The 17,387-nt window shown below is 37.0% G+C and overlaps 1 protein-coding gene across 2 annotated transcripts in view; it reads right to left on the minus strand.

The window, feature by feature from the left end:
- The window catches only part of PDE4D (phosphodiesterase 4D), a 397,194-nt gene that overhangs the window by 343,813 nt on the left and 35,994 nt on the right, over window positions 1-17,387 (minus strand). Inside the window, exon 1 of one of the 2 annotated variants that reach the window (XM_034072748.1) lies at window positions 5,738-6,006. The exons of the other annotated variant lie outside the window; for it this stretch is intronic. Coding sequence (XP_033928639.1) covers window positions 5,738-6,006 — 269 coding nt within the window. Of the gene's footprint in view, window positions 1-5,737; window positions 6,007-17,387 lie in introns of those variants that run through there. 2 annotated transcript variants of the gene reach the window in all.

The raw sequence follows: 17,387 nt of genomic DNA on the forward strand, positions 1-17,387 counted from the left end.
GAAAGTTATACACAGCAGAGAAAAAATAACTGAACAGTTTTGTTCACTGAGAAGTACTAAGACTGCAAAATTAAAGCAAAACAAAATCAAGCACATGCATGTCATGACTTCATCCTTCCAACTAAATAGATATAATTTAGTCGCTATGTTGCACTGACCTTACTATCCTGCTCTAAATATTTATGCTTCTTGCGTTTCCTCTCTTTGCTACAGAACTGATTTTTTTCATGTAAAATGAAGGAAAGCTGACTTCCCACATGAGTTAACTAAAGCTGTATGATTTAAAGTATCTAAACATCCTTCCACAGACCTTTGGACTTGTCTCACACACTGGCTGCTCATGCAGCTGTGGAGCTGACAGTCTCCCTCCCAGTAACTGAAGGCCTTCTCATAAGTCCCAGCGTGTATGATCCCACTTTAATGATCTCTCCCACCAAGCAGCAGTGGGGTAATAGGCGGCTTATAAAAGCCTTATGAAGAACCAACCAAGACAACCCAGAAACAGTTTGTCAAGCACATACCACAGCCCTTAATTTATCTTGCCTGTGTCTGGTTGTAATACATGCTGCCACGTCAATGTATTAACCTGAATAATAAAGCATTATGTGATTACTTTTACAGTAATACAATGTAACGCAGATTTCTGAGGAACATTGATTGGTTTCTGCTGGAAAATATCAAATTCCTGTTCATGAAGCTTTGACACACCTATGTCGTTTCAGTTGCTGTGGCTCTTTCCTACAGACTGTGGACTCATACTGCCTATAGACTGAGAGTGATTAAGGCCAAAAGTTCAAGATAACTTGTTTTAATTTCACAGTTACAGACAAGACTAACACTCTCTGAAGCTGCAAATTATTAAGATATATCTCCAACAAAAATGAAGACCCAACGCATCTCTACCACTTAAAACCTTCTGTTTCAATTCACTCTCAGTGCCATATTTTCTCTTTCTAAAATCCTAAAATTAGAAGTGTCTTTCAAGTATTAGAATTAATTAAGAGTTAGACCTAGAGAAGATTAAAGAAGAAAAGGAAAGAGAGAAGGACTAATAAAATGCATGAAGTTTATGGCTAGGGATGAACTCTGACTTATAAAAACTACTGGCAAATTATTGATTACTGTCTTGTAAGCAAAATCAAGTTTTATAACTCAATTTCTGAATATATAGTGCATGGAAAACTCCTATTAAAAAAAAAAAATTAAAACCCCCAACTGTTAATTCATGCCTTCGTGAACACAACTGGTACAGAAAGAAGAGATTTAATGAAATAGTTCCATCAGTTTCTTAAGAACTCTCTAGAAAATGGACCGGACCGTATACAATTTTCATGACAATTCTTATACAAAATGTGGTTTTCAGAAGACACAGTGATCCAACCCTTCTAAAATCATAGAACGGTTTGGGTTGGAAAGGACATTAAGATCATCTAGCTCCAATGCCCCTGCCTTGGGCAGGCACATCTCACACTAAACCATGCCATCTAAGACTCGATCCAACCTGGCCTTGAACACTGCCAGGGATAGACCATTCACAGCTTCTTTGGGCAACCCATTCCAGTACCTCACCACCCTAACAGTAAAGGACTTATTCCTTATATCACAGAATCCCAAGGGTTGGAAGGAACCTCGAAAGATCACCTAGTCCAACCAACCTGAACTTCCCCTGTTCAAGTTTAAACCCCTCAAACTGTCACTGCAGTCCCTAATGAAGAGCCCCTCTCCAGCATCCTTGTAGGCCCCCTTCAGATACTGGAAGGCTGCTATGAGGTCTCCACACAGCCTTCTCTTCTCCAGGCTGAACAGCCCCAGCTTTCTCAGCCTATCTTCATACAGGAGCTGCTCCAGTCCCCTGATCATTCTTGCTGCCCTCCTCTGGACTTTTTCCAACAGATTCATGTTCTCTTGTTGAGGACACCAGAACTGCACACAATACTGCAAGTGATGTCTCACAAGAGCAGAGTAGAGGGCCAGGATCACCTCCTTCAACCTGCTGGTCACGCTCCTTTTGTTGCAGCCCAGCATGCAGTTGGCTTTCTGGGCTGCAGCACACACTGCAGCTGGCTCATTTTCATTTTCTCATTGACCAACACCCCCAGGTCCTTCTCTGAAGGGCTGCTCTGAATTTCTTCTCTGCCCAACCTGTAGCTATGCCTGGGATTGCCTAGGGCTTCTTAAAGAGTTCTTAAAGGCTTACATACTGCAACGCCTTTTTTAATCACAAGTAGTTACATGCCTTTTACATAATATACCATTGCCCCACTGTGTAAATGGATATGTATGTGAATATTGCATCCTATGATTGCAGACCTCATCACATAACAAAATCATGAAGGCATTTTGATAGTTCACATCCAGACCATTTATGCAGTCCTTACAAGACCAAATATTTCTCTTATATGACATAAAAATATAACTCATTTATTCATGTGAAAGGATAATAGTCGCATAGTAAATAAAATCCATTTTGGTGTCTGGTTTCTGCACCCCAGGCTGTGATAGGGAAGAGCTATGGGCCTTATGAAAGGAAGGGGGAAGAACTGCATTGCCAGAAGAATTCATCAATCTGCCACCCATGTCTTGACTGTGTCTGAATGCCATTTTGGAGCCTTGAAATCGGGGAGTTGAGTACAATCTAAATGAGTTTTTCTGGTGCACTGGATTAATGGTGGGTGTATTTGGCATCACTGCAACACACAACAACATCTTTAGTATTATACATTACTTATACACAGTTCTTATGTTACCTATAGTCATAGAATCACGGAATGGTCTGGGTCAGAAGGGAACTTAAACATCATCTAGTTCCAAGCCCCTGTGCCATGGGCAGGGACACCTTCCACTAGAGCGTGTTGCTCAAAGCCCCGTCCAGCCTGGTCTTGAACACTGCCAGGGATGGGGCAGCCACAGCTTCTCTGGGCAAACTGTGCCCGTCTCTAACCACTTTCATTGTGAAGAATTTTTTTTCTAATATCTAACCTAATACTACCTTCTTTCAGCTTATCCTTATCCTATCAATATATGCCCTTGTGAAATATCACTCTCCACTTTCTTGTAGGTCCCTTTAGGCACTGGAAGTTGTCCTAAGTTCTCCCCAGTGTCTTATCTATCCAGGCTGAACAACCCCAGCCCTCTCAGCCTGTCTTCATAAGAAAAGTGCTCCAGCCCTCTGAGCATCTCCATGGATCTTGCTCTGGACTTAATGGACATAAACTCCTAGTCATAGGGAAAACATAAGAAAGTACTATGTTTATAAAATTAGTGGTATTTTGCAAAGTCAGAATGGCTGTCCAGCATATCGGTGGCTTGAATAAGATCGTGTAGTTAAAATTTACAATGTCTGTATGTCAGGGACTAAAAAAGATAGATGTATACATTAATTGAATGACGCACACTTAAAGCACAGAAACAGAAATGCAAAAAAATTCAAGCACTTACTGAGAAGGTTGTAACTATGGTGGAACTATGGACACTAAAACCAGAAAGGATCATCCATAGTACAACATTTTTAAGTCACCTTACGAGTAGTCCATTTTCAAAAGCACTTTTTTTTATATGCACTGCTTAAAATGGATTATATGGATATGAAATTAAAACCACCATAGTGCCTATGTAGCCAAAGCATCTAGAAACCACATCTATCAAACAGCATCCCAGTTTTCTAAATAGAGAACCAAGTGAAGTAACTATGGAATTCAGGTGATTTAGCAACAAATGTATATTGTAAGCCCACAGTAGTGCTTCTGCTTCCTTTTGAACACCTGTAAGTCTGATCACATATATGATTGCTTAAGATTAATATGTTTTCTCCTCCATCTTCACTTCAGAAATGCTACTGTCCCTGCCTGTGGCAGGGGGTTGTAACTAGATGATCTTAAGGTCATTTCCAGCTCTAACTATTCTATGATTCTATTCTTTGCAGGTTTTCAGGTCATTTATTGTAACTATCTGCTCATCTCTCTACTTCTCTATTTACTGGCAAAAAAAAAAAAAAAAAAAAAGTGCTGCTAAAATGAGCCAGTCTTCCATTTAGAAATAACTATGAATGGTTCAACTGCAGTAGTTTGCAGGACTAGTATTTTACATATTAGGGAAAACCCCAAGCATTTCCTGCCCTCCACGTCATGCTGAAAAAAACACTCCAACAAGCACAAAACTTTCTCAGGCTCACTATAGGAAGTGCGTTTAAACGAAATTTCACTTTTAATACTACGCCAGTCTTCATCCTTTCATGTTGCCCAAACCTGTTTGGTCACTTCATACCTGTCCCTTTTAATACCCTTCCTTTCTCTGTCAACTATCTACAACAACTGTCATAACACATACATAATAACACACAATTATATCCCTCTGTAAACTTTCAGAAATTCTTGTTTATTTTCATCTTACCGTGTAATAAATAAGGTTTACCAATGTAAACCAGTTCTGTCTGAATTATTTGTTTTTAAACTGCATGTTCTTATGTACAGACTGTTTTATAAATTATTTAATGCAGACCAGCAGCTAGGGATCCTTAATGTTGTTGGAATTTATGCATAACTGTTAAAGGAACATAATATAGCCTAATTTTATTCATTTTTTTCTGTTACACATACAATTTCTGACCAGGTATTCTGGGTTTACAACAAGTATTCTTTAAGTAACAAGGTACACTTGTTTTTTCTTATTCTTTTCAAGGGTAAAAATATTTTATCAAAGGACTATTTTAGCTACACAAATATTTGGATAGTAAAGATTTAGCTACACATGCATACAATGTACAATGAACATACCGGCCACATAGCTATGATGTAAATCTAATTTCAGATAAATGAATATAAACTTGAATGGCATATAATTTGCTTCTTAGAATGCATGACTTACTTTCTTTGAACATATTCCACTGCCCTCTTTTCTTTATCTTACATATTTATTTGAAATATAATAGGGGAAAAGAATCTCACAAAAAAAAAACCCATTAAGATCTTAGGAACATCAAAGCAAACAGAAACATATAATTGAGATACAAAAATCTGATACGAAACATTTTTAAAAATAATAAGTAATAAAATTATGCTGATGTTTTACAGAAGATGGATGCCACAAAATGAATGTCTTTTATAGATTTGATCAAAAACACAGGTCTAAGAAATGACTGAGTTAGCAAAAAAGTAGTACTAGTGAATCCTTTAGCAAGGGTTTCACTTCCCATCTTTCCTCTGTTTATTTTAGCAACTGCTTTAATAAAAACCAGTTTCATTTACAGTATCTATTCCCACCATTCATCTCTATCATGTCCTTCTTAATTTGAGCACTGTTAAAAGATAAACAAACTGGCTATTCTGCTTAGGGGCAGGAGAGTCATAAACTGGCAATAAATAAATAAAATATATTTAAAAGAATCCTTAAAGAAAAAAGTTGCCTAATCACCCTGGCTTAAACAGCAGAGACTGAGATAAGTACTTTTCCTTCTTAAGACTCCAGGTTTTATTTCAGGGGGAGGGGAAGAAAGGAGTTATTACCTAAGAAAGCGGGGAAAATAAAGCAGCTTTTGTGTAACAAACATGTTTCTTACTTTATATCAATTACTATTTTAAACTTCAGGTCTGAAATTCACTTGAGCCACAAACCAGAAATGACTCTTTCAACCAGAGGGATTTATACAGATATTGAATCGATAACTATAAGCACTGACACCGAGAAGATAAATACTCTATGAAAAAATCTGATATTTCATTATGAACTTCCCAGTACTTACCAGGTATGTGCCACAGTAAAACGTCGCTGTTTCGGTATGTTGTTACTTATAAGCATCCTGCGTAAAAGCCTTGGAGAGTTTCGAGGAGAAATAACTGGACACAGCCGGGGAGAAGTAGATGAAGATTTCTTAGATGTCCTGGAGTTTTCATACTGCAACAGGTTTTCTCTCAGTGTCTTCACAAGATCTTCATTTAAGCATGGATTTTGGCAACGTGAATTATCCCCTTCAGAAACAATGAAAGCGTCTGGACTTGTTGCCTGAGCCATGCTTCTCAAGTAAGTTGTTATTAAGGTCTAATACAATCGAATATTGGCTTAACTGCTTAAAATATTTTCTTTCTAAGTCAGCTCCCAAGAACCATGCAGAGCTACAACTCTAGTTCAGCCTATTCTGTTTTCAATCTGTGGCACCTGCCCTTAGCATCTCTGTATAGATAATGATCAACAAAGAAAAAAGCAAGCTAACTCCTCTACAGAAACCTGTTAAACATTACCACTCCTTTTACAGCCCTGCTGCCAAAGATCACTTATTAGCTATCATAGCAAGTGAGCACGGGAGGAAGAAATTGCTTTAGCACAGCCTTTGTCAGAGCTGTAAAGCTGCCTGTTAAACTATTGGAACTAATGTGCTGCAGCTGCTTGAGTGACTTCTGCTTATGTACATAGAAAGTGCTGGAGGAGGGCTTAAATGTATGATGCGTGCTCACTTTGTTTGGTTATTCTTTCCATTTGCTTATTTCTGAATCTTTGGGGGGGGGGGGCTGAAAGGGAGAGATTGTTCTATAACTTCTGTTTTTTCCAGGATGTAAAATATTTATCTTTGTAACCCTCATCTATAAATCAAGATTTACAGAGTTTAGTCTCTTAAGCTAACTAACAAATAATATAATTAAATAATGTAAAAGGGTTTAGGTTCTCTGTTCTACCCTAACTACCCCCCCCCCCCCCAGCTCAGTTTATCACAACTAGTTTTCAAATGAGTTTAGTAAAGGCTAATATTTGCTACCTTACATTTTCAGGAGAACATAAAAAAAAAAGATCTGCACACAAAGTGAAATCAGACTGCAACAACTACTAGTATCTGTTTCATGAGATGTTCTTTATTTATTATATGATCCTGACCACTGCTTAAAATAAGGAAGTGCCTTTCTTCATTCATAGCTGGCAGAGAAATAAACTACCGAAATATATTAAAAGAGAACTTCCAAATCATAAAAAAGCAAAAATATCTGCATTTGTTTGGTTGATGCATACTGCTATTAAATTAAATTTTTAGAATATCTGTTTTTTTTCACAGCATTATGTAAATAAGGTATTTTTGGAGTTTTCCAACAAAACATTTGTCAGTCCATCCTGAGATTTATTTTTCTCATTGTTAATTAAAATAACTCACTTTTATACTGAAAGAAAATTTCTATAAACGTGTTTGGTTTGGTTCATAACTCACTGACAGTGGAGAAAGATCTGTAATAATTGTATTAGGCTAATATTTGCTTAAGCTTGGTACGTTCATTTTTATAGCAATAACAACAATCTTTTCAGTTATATCCATACTTCCTGATCATTCTACAGGAGCCACTTTTCAAGAAATTTCTTTTTAATGTCAGAACACTGGTTTCATATAATTTTCATTGGTGTAGAATATTTTTCCTCTTTTACTTTGTTTTACAATCCAGCTTTTGTTTGTGTATAAGAATTTTCTTTCGAAGCACACAGAGTGCCCAGGCTTTCAATGAGGTGAAGGGTGCTTGACCACAATTACATGACCCAGTGTGAAAAAAAAACAACTCTGATTTCTGTTTTCTGGCAAAACCAGAAATCCTGCAAAAGCAACCTTCTGGACAGGAATCACCTTTGTACTTAGCACCACAGCCACAATTCCTGATGAGGATTATAAAGAGAACATCATGATGCTGACAGAAGTAGAGCAGAACAGCAACTGAAAGGTCAACTTACATTAAGAATGACATTGCTATCAGGTGTCAGCCCCATTATATAGACAAGTTTAACTGTACTGCGTCATATCTGAAATTTGATAACACTGTATTTACAAATTTAACTCAATACTGAACACACTGCAGGATGAAGAAATGAATGTGCATTATGATTTTGTGTATTTTTCTAAAATTTTATAGAAGATTTAATCACTGTAAAAGCTAACACTGACCAAATATAGGATAGAGCCCTGATATTATTAAAGCTTCAAAAAAAAATTAAACTATATTTTATGAAGAAAAAAAATGAAACTTGAAAGGAAGTGTTAACTCACAGACAGCAAAGTAATTGGATTAAATCATAACTAAGTTCTAACACAAGAACTGCTTTCACTCCTTTTCAGTTGGAAGAGTAGTACACACAGCACTGATCCTCAACAAGTAGACAAAATAAAAGAATAATTATTAAAATTATTATTTCATCTCTATGATACATAAACTTTTTTTTTATTGAAATACACTATCAATTCCATGAGTCCATTTTTTTTTTCAAACAGTACAGTCTAAGTTCTATTATGCTATGAAATACTGCCATCTGATGTCTATTCCAGAGCATGGTCTTCAGGTAGTTGCAGTGGCTTTATAAAACTAGACAAACCGACTTGTCGGAAATCAATGAATCAATGACGTCAATAAGACCATTAACATTTATTGCAGTGGGCCTGGGATCATGCCTTAAGGTGCACTATGTTACAAAGATAATTATAGAAGAGGAAAGTATTAGTCCACAGAGCAGTAGTTTTATTACCCTTGTTCTTGAAAATATTAGAACTAAGTCAACAAGGACCATTAGCTTGACACCCTGCATTACAGGTATTGAGTGGGTTTTCCAGATATTTAAAGAGGTAATACAAATGTGTACAGAACAGCAGGGTATGGCCTTTTAACAGGAAAAGTGAACTCAGTTATTATAAAGAAGCACTACTTGCATGAATAGCTAACTAAAGTGTTTTTTCTTATTCAGCAAACAGGTTAAATTTCTGAGAATAGACGTTCCATTCTCGCAGATACCTTATTTTGACATATGCCTGCCTTTTCTTCCTCCTCAAAAAAAAAAACCCAACCCACTCACCACTAAATGGGATCTTCACATACTCAGAACCACAGAAAATAATTTCAATTTCTATAAGGTCTCATGATGTAAATGATTTAAGAATCTATGTAGTGCCAAGTATGTATATGGACTACAAAACCCCTCAAACACACTTGTGAATTTAAATGAAAGCCTTTGGACTGATTTTATTATAGACTAGAAACATGAACAGCCTTCACTGTAATAATACACATAGCTACACATGAAAAAACATAGAACAAAGTTCATTTCTATTTTTCTACAAAGTACATTTCTGTAAGCAACAGCCCTACTTGGTTATATCTTAATAAAGGCATACCTAATTTTCCTACAAAGGTCACCACAATTTTTGTTAAAACAGGAAAAAATTTGTCAGCTACTCCTTTGAAAAACTTTTTAAGGCAAGACCCACAGTATTTTTTTTTTCACGTGCATTAAGGAATTGTACATTAGAATTCAAAAAATTGCTATGGGGATTTTAATCAAGATCACAAAAAAAAAAATCTCTTCAATGATGAGTTTATTTTCTTGGCTCTTTCCCAGTCCTGCTAATGAAAGGAGATCACTCATATTGGTCCATGAAATTCCACCAAAAAGATACCTACTGCTTCTTTAGAAATAACAACATACAAGAATCAATACAGATTACATTTCCAAGAAGTAATACTGATAGGGCATTAAGCATGTCCATGTTTATGTCCACAGGGTATTTGATTCACTTTCTGATTAAGTCTCATATTTTAAGGTACTCACAGATCTAATTTTGCAGAGTTTGCATAGGTAAAATTTATATCAAGATCAGATTTAATTCTGCCTGCTATACATTTAACTAAATCACCACAAGGCTCAAGACAAAAGCAGAGAACTAGAACCTCCTTATAACAGAAATTCAGTACTACAGAAAACCAGAAGTGCCAGTAGCTACTATTTTTTTTTCCAATTACCACATAAAGATAAAACTAAAAAAAAAAAAGAAATTTATGCATTCAATTCTTATACCTTTCATAAAATTTCTTATGAAGTATGTTCCTTATGATATATGTACTTAAATATTACATGCTCAAAATGCTATATTTCTATTACCCATGAAGACTAGAAAGAGTTACAGCATACAGAAGAGAATAAGCTAATAAGTTCTGCAGGTAAGACTTGCACAAGGTTAAACATGTATTTGATCTCACATAAAAGAGACTAAGCCAGGATTAAAAAGTAATTTCTATGTTACAAATACTCTGAAATCACAAGTATGATAAAGTTAATGTTGTAACTATTAATCAATATACAAAATATATTATGCAATTGTGGTTATTTTAAATTACCTTTAACAGAATTTTTCTTATTGAGCATAAATGCAGTCACTCACAAGAAGCAGAACTCTTTCATATAAAAAATGAAGAGAAAAAGTTATTAAAACATCTTACTTGTGACCAAGTAGAGAATTCCAGACACATAGGAATGCAAGTGAAAGAACTCTCCGATGTGTTGCTTCTTTGAAAGCAAGCAGATCAGTAGCACAGGATCATAGAAGAATTCAGGTTGGTAATGACCTCAGGTGATCAAGTCCACTCTCCTGCTCAAAGCAGGACCAGCTGTAAGGTCAGACCATGCTGAGGTACTAGAGCACCTGAGAATGGTGCAGAAGAAGTGGAGAGAAAAGAAGACAAAGTCAGAAGTGCTTGTAAGGAATGGGTGCTCTACCATGGTTTAAGTTCCTGAAGCAAATAACAGAATACTCAGGTATGGTGTAACTGAGGAGAATTCTGGTTCTAGAGAAGGTTGAAAATAAGAATCTTGTATGATACTTTATTCTTATTTGGAAAGAGAGGTTAACACATTTATTTGGAAAGAGAGGTTAACACATGAATTGAGGAACATAGCAGTCAAGGAAGAAAATAAGGATAAAAGAAGAAATTTATAGGTGATAGGAAGTCTTAATAAAATGTATCAGCACAGTTCACAGTACCAGTTTAATACCTGTCAATTGCCACATTCTCAAAGAGCTGATATGATATTTGTGGATATGCTAAGGGCAGAGTAGTGCTTATGAGAGTGTTTTCCTATCAGTGACATGCATGGCCTCCACAAGGGGACCCCACAGGTACTGTGGAGCTGCAATAGGTGACTAAAAATAGGATTGGTTGCACTTATCACAGAATGGCAAGCTCTTGTAACAGATAAAGGCATGGAAAATGTGTGCCATGGAAATTGCAGGCTGCTGTGTTTACTCTGCATATTTGAGCTAAGCAAATTTTCAATAATATTCTAAGGGAACAACGGTATCTAAAATGGTCAAAGAATCAGGCTAACTTTCCAAATAATAGTCAGAGGACTTTTAGAAATATTTTTTCAGAAGAACAGAATAAAGTAAGAACAGCTTGTGGTACATCCAAAGCTGGGTGTTTACCACCATCAACAAAACACTTGTTGTCACTTAAAATTTTAGAACTGTTTTTATAATACTGGCTCAGATTCAACTTGCAGTTCAATAAAATATGTTGTATTTAGTCAGTCATTCATTTCTTTTATTCTGCTTTTGGAGTGTTTGACAATATTGTCAGCATTCTAAGAAAATAAAAGTACTGTTCAGTTGCTGATTCTCTAGAGTGAACTGCTGGCTTCTTGTTCTCTTTTCTGTACATGGGAGAAACAACAAAGGTAAGAGAACACTGAGTATATGGTAATAAAAGAAAACAAGTACATGCAAAAGCTGTATCACAATATGGTCAGGGTCCATTCCAAGAAAAAAAAAAGATTTTCAAACTACGCACATAAACTTCAGCGGTATTTAATGCAAATGTCAGAGAAACAGTCTCAAATTTTCAAAATAATTTGCTAAGTGGAATACAGGCCCATACCAGAACTTCTATAAGGCTCCAAACTTTTTAAATATAATAGTACCTTGTACTTCTGAAGAATTAATTGAAAATAGAGAGTCTCTGAAATCTTTGCAAGTTTCTAGAGTTCTTTCTACAATCCGTGCTGATACAGAGAATGAATTGACAATATTTTCAGAATACGGCTGTTTCTGGACTAAAACACTGTAAAATGAGAGCTGTTGGGAGCCATCCAGTTTTCCCATAAGTAATACAGTAAATGGTCTGTCAAAAGACCTCTAGCTTAAAAACACATTACCATATGTGCACACAGGAAAACAAAACAAATGAAGTTGGGGAAGTGGTCATCCCAAGAGCAGTCTACTTATTATTTGGTTATAAATGAAATCATTATGTCAACACTACATAGGATAGCCTGGAGATTTTCTTCTAACAAGATTAGATGTTCCTTAACTTAAAGGAGTAAAAGAGCCTGCTTCCATTAGAAATGACTGCAAATACAATTCTGTCTAACTACACAAGGAAACCTAGCAACATTTGAAAATAAAATGCCTTTGTCAACTCTTTGGAAAAAGGCATCAGCCAGTTTGGTACATGTTAGAATATCTAACAGATACCTCATAAATAAAAAAGCAGCAATTTTTAAAAACGATTTGATGTGGCAAGAAATTTGTGATCCCCACATATGCACATTAAGACAGAAGTGAATGACCTCACACAAGAAGTAAGAATAAGCAGAGTACCAGTAACTGTAATTTCTAAACAATTGTGCAAGAACACATTCCCTGGGGTAAGATTAAGGGAAATGACTGTACTTCTACACAATTACATCAAAGAACAGGCAAGAGCATTAGGCAGAATTCCTGCCAATGCAATGCATAAAGATATCTGTTAACTATTAGATAATTCCAATTGAAGGACATAGGCTACATGAGAAGAAAACAATTATAAGCATAAATTGCTCTGCAGAGCAGTCTGAAGAGAAGGGAAAGGAGAGGGCTGTGGAGAAGACAGCACAGAACAAACCAAACTGGGCTTCACCTCCCCAGTATCTACTTCATATGGATATAGGCTAGATTAAAATGTATAACGGTTAGGCAAGTTGCTGTTGCCATCTCAGATTTCTTAGGGCTAGACCTGTGACAGATACTGTTAGAGCTTTTAAAAAATCAATTAGTTTAATGATGAAAGCATGATTTTGCTTGTTGATGTCAATGAATGCATGATGACCTTGTATAAATTTAAGGATTATAAAGTATCACAAGTACTGGTTAAAAAGTATATAGACATTCTGGTCTCCCAGACTTCAGACTTTATTTTTGAAGCTAGTAGGAGCTCTTACCAAACTGGACATAACCCAGGATCTCCAAGCACAGTGGTTAAGCCAGAGTATAATGTACAAATAAGCAAATAAATTTCTGAGTGGTCACACACATGCACAGACAGTTTACTTAATAAGGAATATGGACCATCTGTTTTATTTCAAGTAATCTTATTCTGACCATGCATTAAAAACTGAGAGGAATTTAAAGAAATATTTATAAAATCGAGAGAGATTAGGGAAATAAAAAGTCTAAAAGTCTACAGTCTACATAAATAATTCATTGTCTGAGGATGAACAAAAATACTCAATGGCAAAAAAAAGCACATTATAAGAGAAATCATAGCTCCTGAAAAAGCTTTAATACCACAGGATGCTTCACATGTGGAGGTTTCTGCTTAGACTGTTAAACTTACAATTGGTTCAGTTCAAGCTTCTTGTTGTTAACTGGATTTTAGAACTTTCAAGTTACTAAAATTTTTAGTAGGTAATTAAAATGTGCCTTTTAAGAAAACCATTAATATATTTCACCTAGAGTCACCTTATCTTTTTTATAGGTGTTAAAGTAGTCACTTGTAAGAACTGGAATTTAAACTACACAAAGGATATGTTTCTGCAATATTATTAAGAATTGATAGAGTGTATTCCCAGTCAGTTGATAGGCTCTCTAAATATGTTTTGGGGAAGAAAGTTCCATTCCTGCATGGAAAAACTTGGTAATGCAATAATATAAATATATAACGCTTTCTCCTTTATAGAGTTCCCCAGAAAATATGATTTTCATTAATCTTTCTGGAATCAACAGTAGGTCTTTGTGCATTTTCTGATCCTCTAGTGTGTCTCTCTCCATCCTACAAAGTAGGACTTAAATTACTTCAGGCAACCTTTTGTGGATATAAATGGAAATTTAATTCTACCCTGCAGGATTCTACCCTGCAGTCTTAAACACTGTTATTTTCTTCTAAACATACAGAAAAATCTAACAAAACAACAACCTTGAAATTTCTTTTTTGTTGCATATGGCTTATAAACTTTTAATATAAGAAGAGATCTGTTTTGTATAAGCAATTTTATTCATCCTAATATTTGCCCAGAGCATTGGAGAAGGTTTTCTTTAACTTTTGCAAGGAAGTAACTAGGAACCAGAAAGCAGAATGCAATGCACAGTAGAAAAAGGTAGCATATAGCTAATGACTTAAAAGAATATCGTAGAAAGTTATTTTTTTTTAGTGCATCTAACTTGAGACACCCCAAATTATTTACTGAAGTACATTGTATGGCATACCAAATTACAAAGGGCTGAGAATATGATTAATTATGAAAGTGAAAAATAGCTGCTCTCAGATACTCCAAAGTACTGCAACTGCATTTAAATAAGATGCAGATGCATACACAGTCTGTCAGGCAATATATGATTGTTAAGAAAAAAACAATAAGAAAACTAATAAGCAAAATAATGTATTTATGATAGAAAACACATAATTAGCAGACCTTTAAAATCATTGCAGAGGCACGGATTTGATGGGTGGATCACAGTGGATAAGGAACTGGCTAGATAGTCACACTCAGAAAGTTGTGATCAACAGCTCAGTGGTGGGCTGCATCAAAAGGAGCATGACCAGCAGGTCGAAAGAAAGAGCAGGTCTAAAGAGGTGATTCTACCCCTCTATTTTGCTCTTGTGAGACCCCACCTGCAGTACTGTGTGCAGTTCTGGGATCCTCAACACAAGAGTGGACCTGGAACTGTTGGAGTGAGTCCAGAGGAGCCGACAGAGATGGTCAAAGAACTGGAGCAGCTCTCCTATAAAGACAGGCAGAGAGAGTTGGGCTTGTTGAACCTGGAAAAGATTCTGGGGAGACCTTACAGCAACTTCCAGTGGCTAAAGGGGGCTCACAAGAAATCTGGAGAGGGACTTTTCCCAAGGACAGGACAAGGGGGAATGGCTTTAAACTGTGAGAGGGTATGTTTATTTACGTATTAGGAAGAAATTCGTTAATGTGAGGGTAGTGAAGCACTGGCACAAGTTGCCCAGAGAAGCTGTGGCTGCCCCATCCCTGGCAGAGTTCAAGACCAGGTTGGACAGCACTTGGAGCAACCTGCTCTAGTGGAAGGTGTCCCTGTCCGTAGCAGGGTGGTTAGAACTAGCTGATGTATAAGGACCCTTCCAACAACAAAGAACATATATAGAAGCTCATTAAAAATAACATTTACCAGCAAGTGGAAAAGGAACTAAGGACTCAGAGGGATTTTTATGTATTTTAATGTTAAACATGAAATCTATTAACTGAAACAGATAACTGAAACAGATAACTGAAACAGATAATCCAAAGGCCAGACCATGAGTCACCTCAGTATTATTTTAGTTTTTTAATTCTGCTCTTTGTTGATAATTTTTATGCTTTTTCTTTATTAGATTTTAAATAATCAGCATCCTAAAATTAGTCTCTAGGGAAAAAAAAAAAAAAAAAAAACGCCCCGCTTGAAAATAGAGAAATTCTTCCTGAGGTTATATTATTTTCATTGATTGCAGTAACCCAGCATAATTTAATTTTCTGTAGCAGGAAGATTTACCTTTCCATGTTTTATTATTCACATTGCTTGAAAAGAAAACACTACAAATGGCACATATGTACAGCTCACAGGGTCTTGAGCACACTAATGGGCCCCGGAACCACTTTGTGCCACAGCCCCACATACGTGAGCACAGATTTGTTGTGGCTGTGGCCAGCCCTGCTTGGCTCCATTTCTGTTATGGCTGTCTCCAGCCCCATCTCCTTCTCCTCCTGTCCAGATTCCCTGGACTTGACCTGTTCCTGGCGTCAACTGGGCCTGTTGGCTGCAGGGGTGGTGTAACACTGCACACTGCCTGTGCCAGGGGAATCCTCTGCTCCCAGCACATGTGAGCAGCCCTGCTCTCTCTGCTCCCTGATGCAGCCATACCACTAACTGTATCTAACCAAGTGAAATGTACCTTTATAACGTACAGTCAAAAGGGAATATTTAAATGATACTTCTTGGTAGAAGGCTGCCTAGAGACCTCATGGCAGCCCTCCAGTATCTGAAGGGGGCCTATAAGGATGCTGGGGAGGGACTCTTCATTAAGGGACTGTAGGGACAGGGTGAGGGGTAATGGTTTTAAACCCAAACAAGCAAAGTTTAGATTGGATAAAAGGAGGAAGTTCTTTACTTCAACCAGCAGGTCAAAGGAGGTGATCCTGCCCCTCTGCTCTGCTCTTGTGAGACCTCACTTGGAGTATTGTGTGCAGTTCTGGTGTCCTCAACATAAAAAGGTCGTGGAACTGTTGGAACAAGTCCAGAGGAGGCCATGAGTATAATCAGGGGACTGGAGCACCTCCCATATGAAGACAGGCTGAGAAAGTTGGGGCTGTTCAACCTGGAGAAGGCTGCATGGAGACCTCATAGCAGCCTTCCAGTATCTGAATGGGGCCTATAAGGATGCTGGGGATGGAATCTTCATTAGGGACTGTAGTGACAGGGTGAGAGGTGATGGGTTTAAACTTGAACAGGGGAAGTTCAGGTTAGATGTAAGGAGGAAGTTTCTTACTGTTAGGGTGGTGAGGCACTGGAATGGGCTGCCCAAAGAAGTTGTGAATGCTCCATCCCTAGCGGTGCTCGAGGCCAGGCTGAGTCTTGGGGGACATGGTTTAGTGTGAGGTGTCCCTGCTGATGGCAGGGGGGTTGGAACTGGATGATCTTGAGGTCCTTTCCAATCCTAACTATTCTATGATTCTGTGATTCTATGACAGTCAGTCAAAAAGCAGTCCATGAAAATATTACAAGTTCATGCATTCTGTGACTTTGGAGGTCACAAAACTTAAACTGTGCTATTCACAGAATGCATATATATAGAAAAGTATGCAAAAAAACCTCAATCCATGCTTAATTTACCTTAACATAATCATGCAGTGTATCTTCCTGCTATAAAAATTATTCTAGAAAAAATAAGACAATGCTGTAGGACTATCAAAAGGAATTTTTTACTTGCCAAAAATGTTTTTGTTAAATTCTTTCTTGATATCAAGGGCACCAGGCCTGACATATTCAGGTTAGAAAGGTGCCTACAGGCAGTGTGATAGTTGCATTTGGGGATTCTTGCTGCCTGTCCTGATAAAGAATCAAAGCAGTGGAACACTATCATGGAAGAAGGTGCCTGAGGACTGTTCATTTTCTTTTTAGGATGGTTAGGCTACCTTTAAAGATTTTAATGTGCCTCTGGAATAATGTGTAGAATGCATAATCTTGTCCACATATAAGCTTAAAAGTCCTTTGCTATCAAAGGAGATTAGGACTGGGTACTCTTTAGGGAAGTATGACATTAAAATTGCTTCTCAAAAAAGGCGCATAACTGCAGGGCTGCATTTAGGATACTGGTTGCATAATGAATTACTGTCATAGAAATGAGCTC

This window comes from Melopsittacus undulatus, chromosome Z, assembly GCF_012275295.1.
Source record: "Melopsittacus undulatus isolate bMelUnd1 chromosome Z, bMelUnd1.mat.Z, whole genome shotgun sequence".
Lineage (NCBI taxonomy): Eukaryota > Metazoa > Chordata > Aves > Psittaciformes > Psittaculidae > Melopsittacus > Melopsittacus undulatus.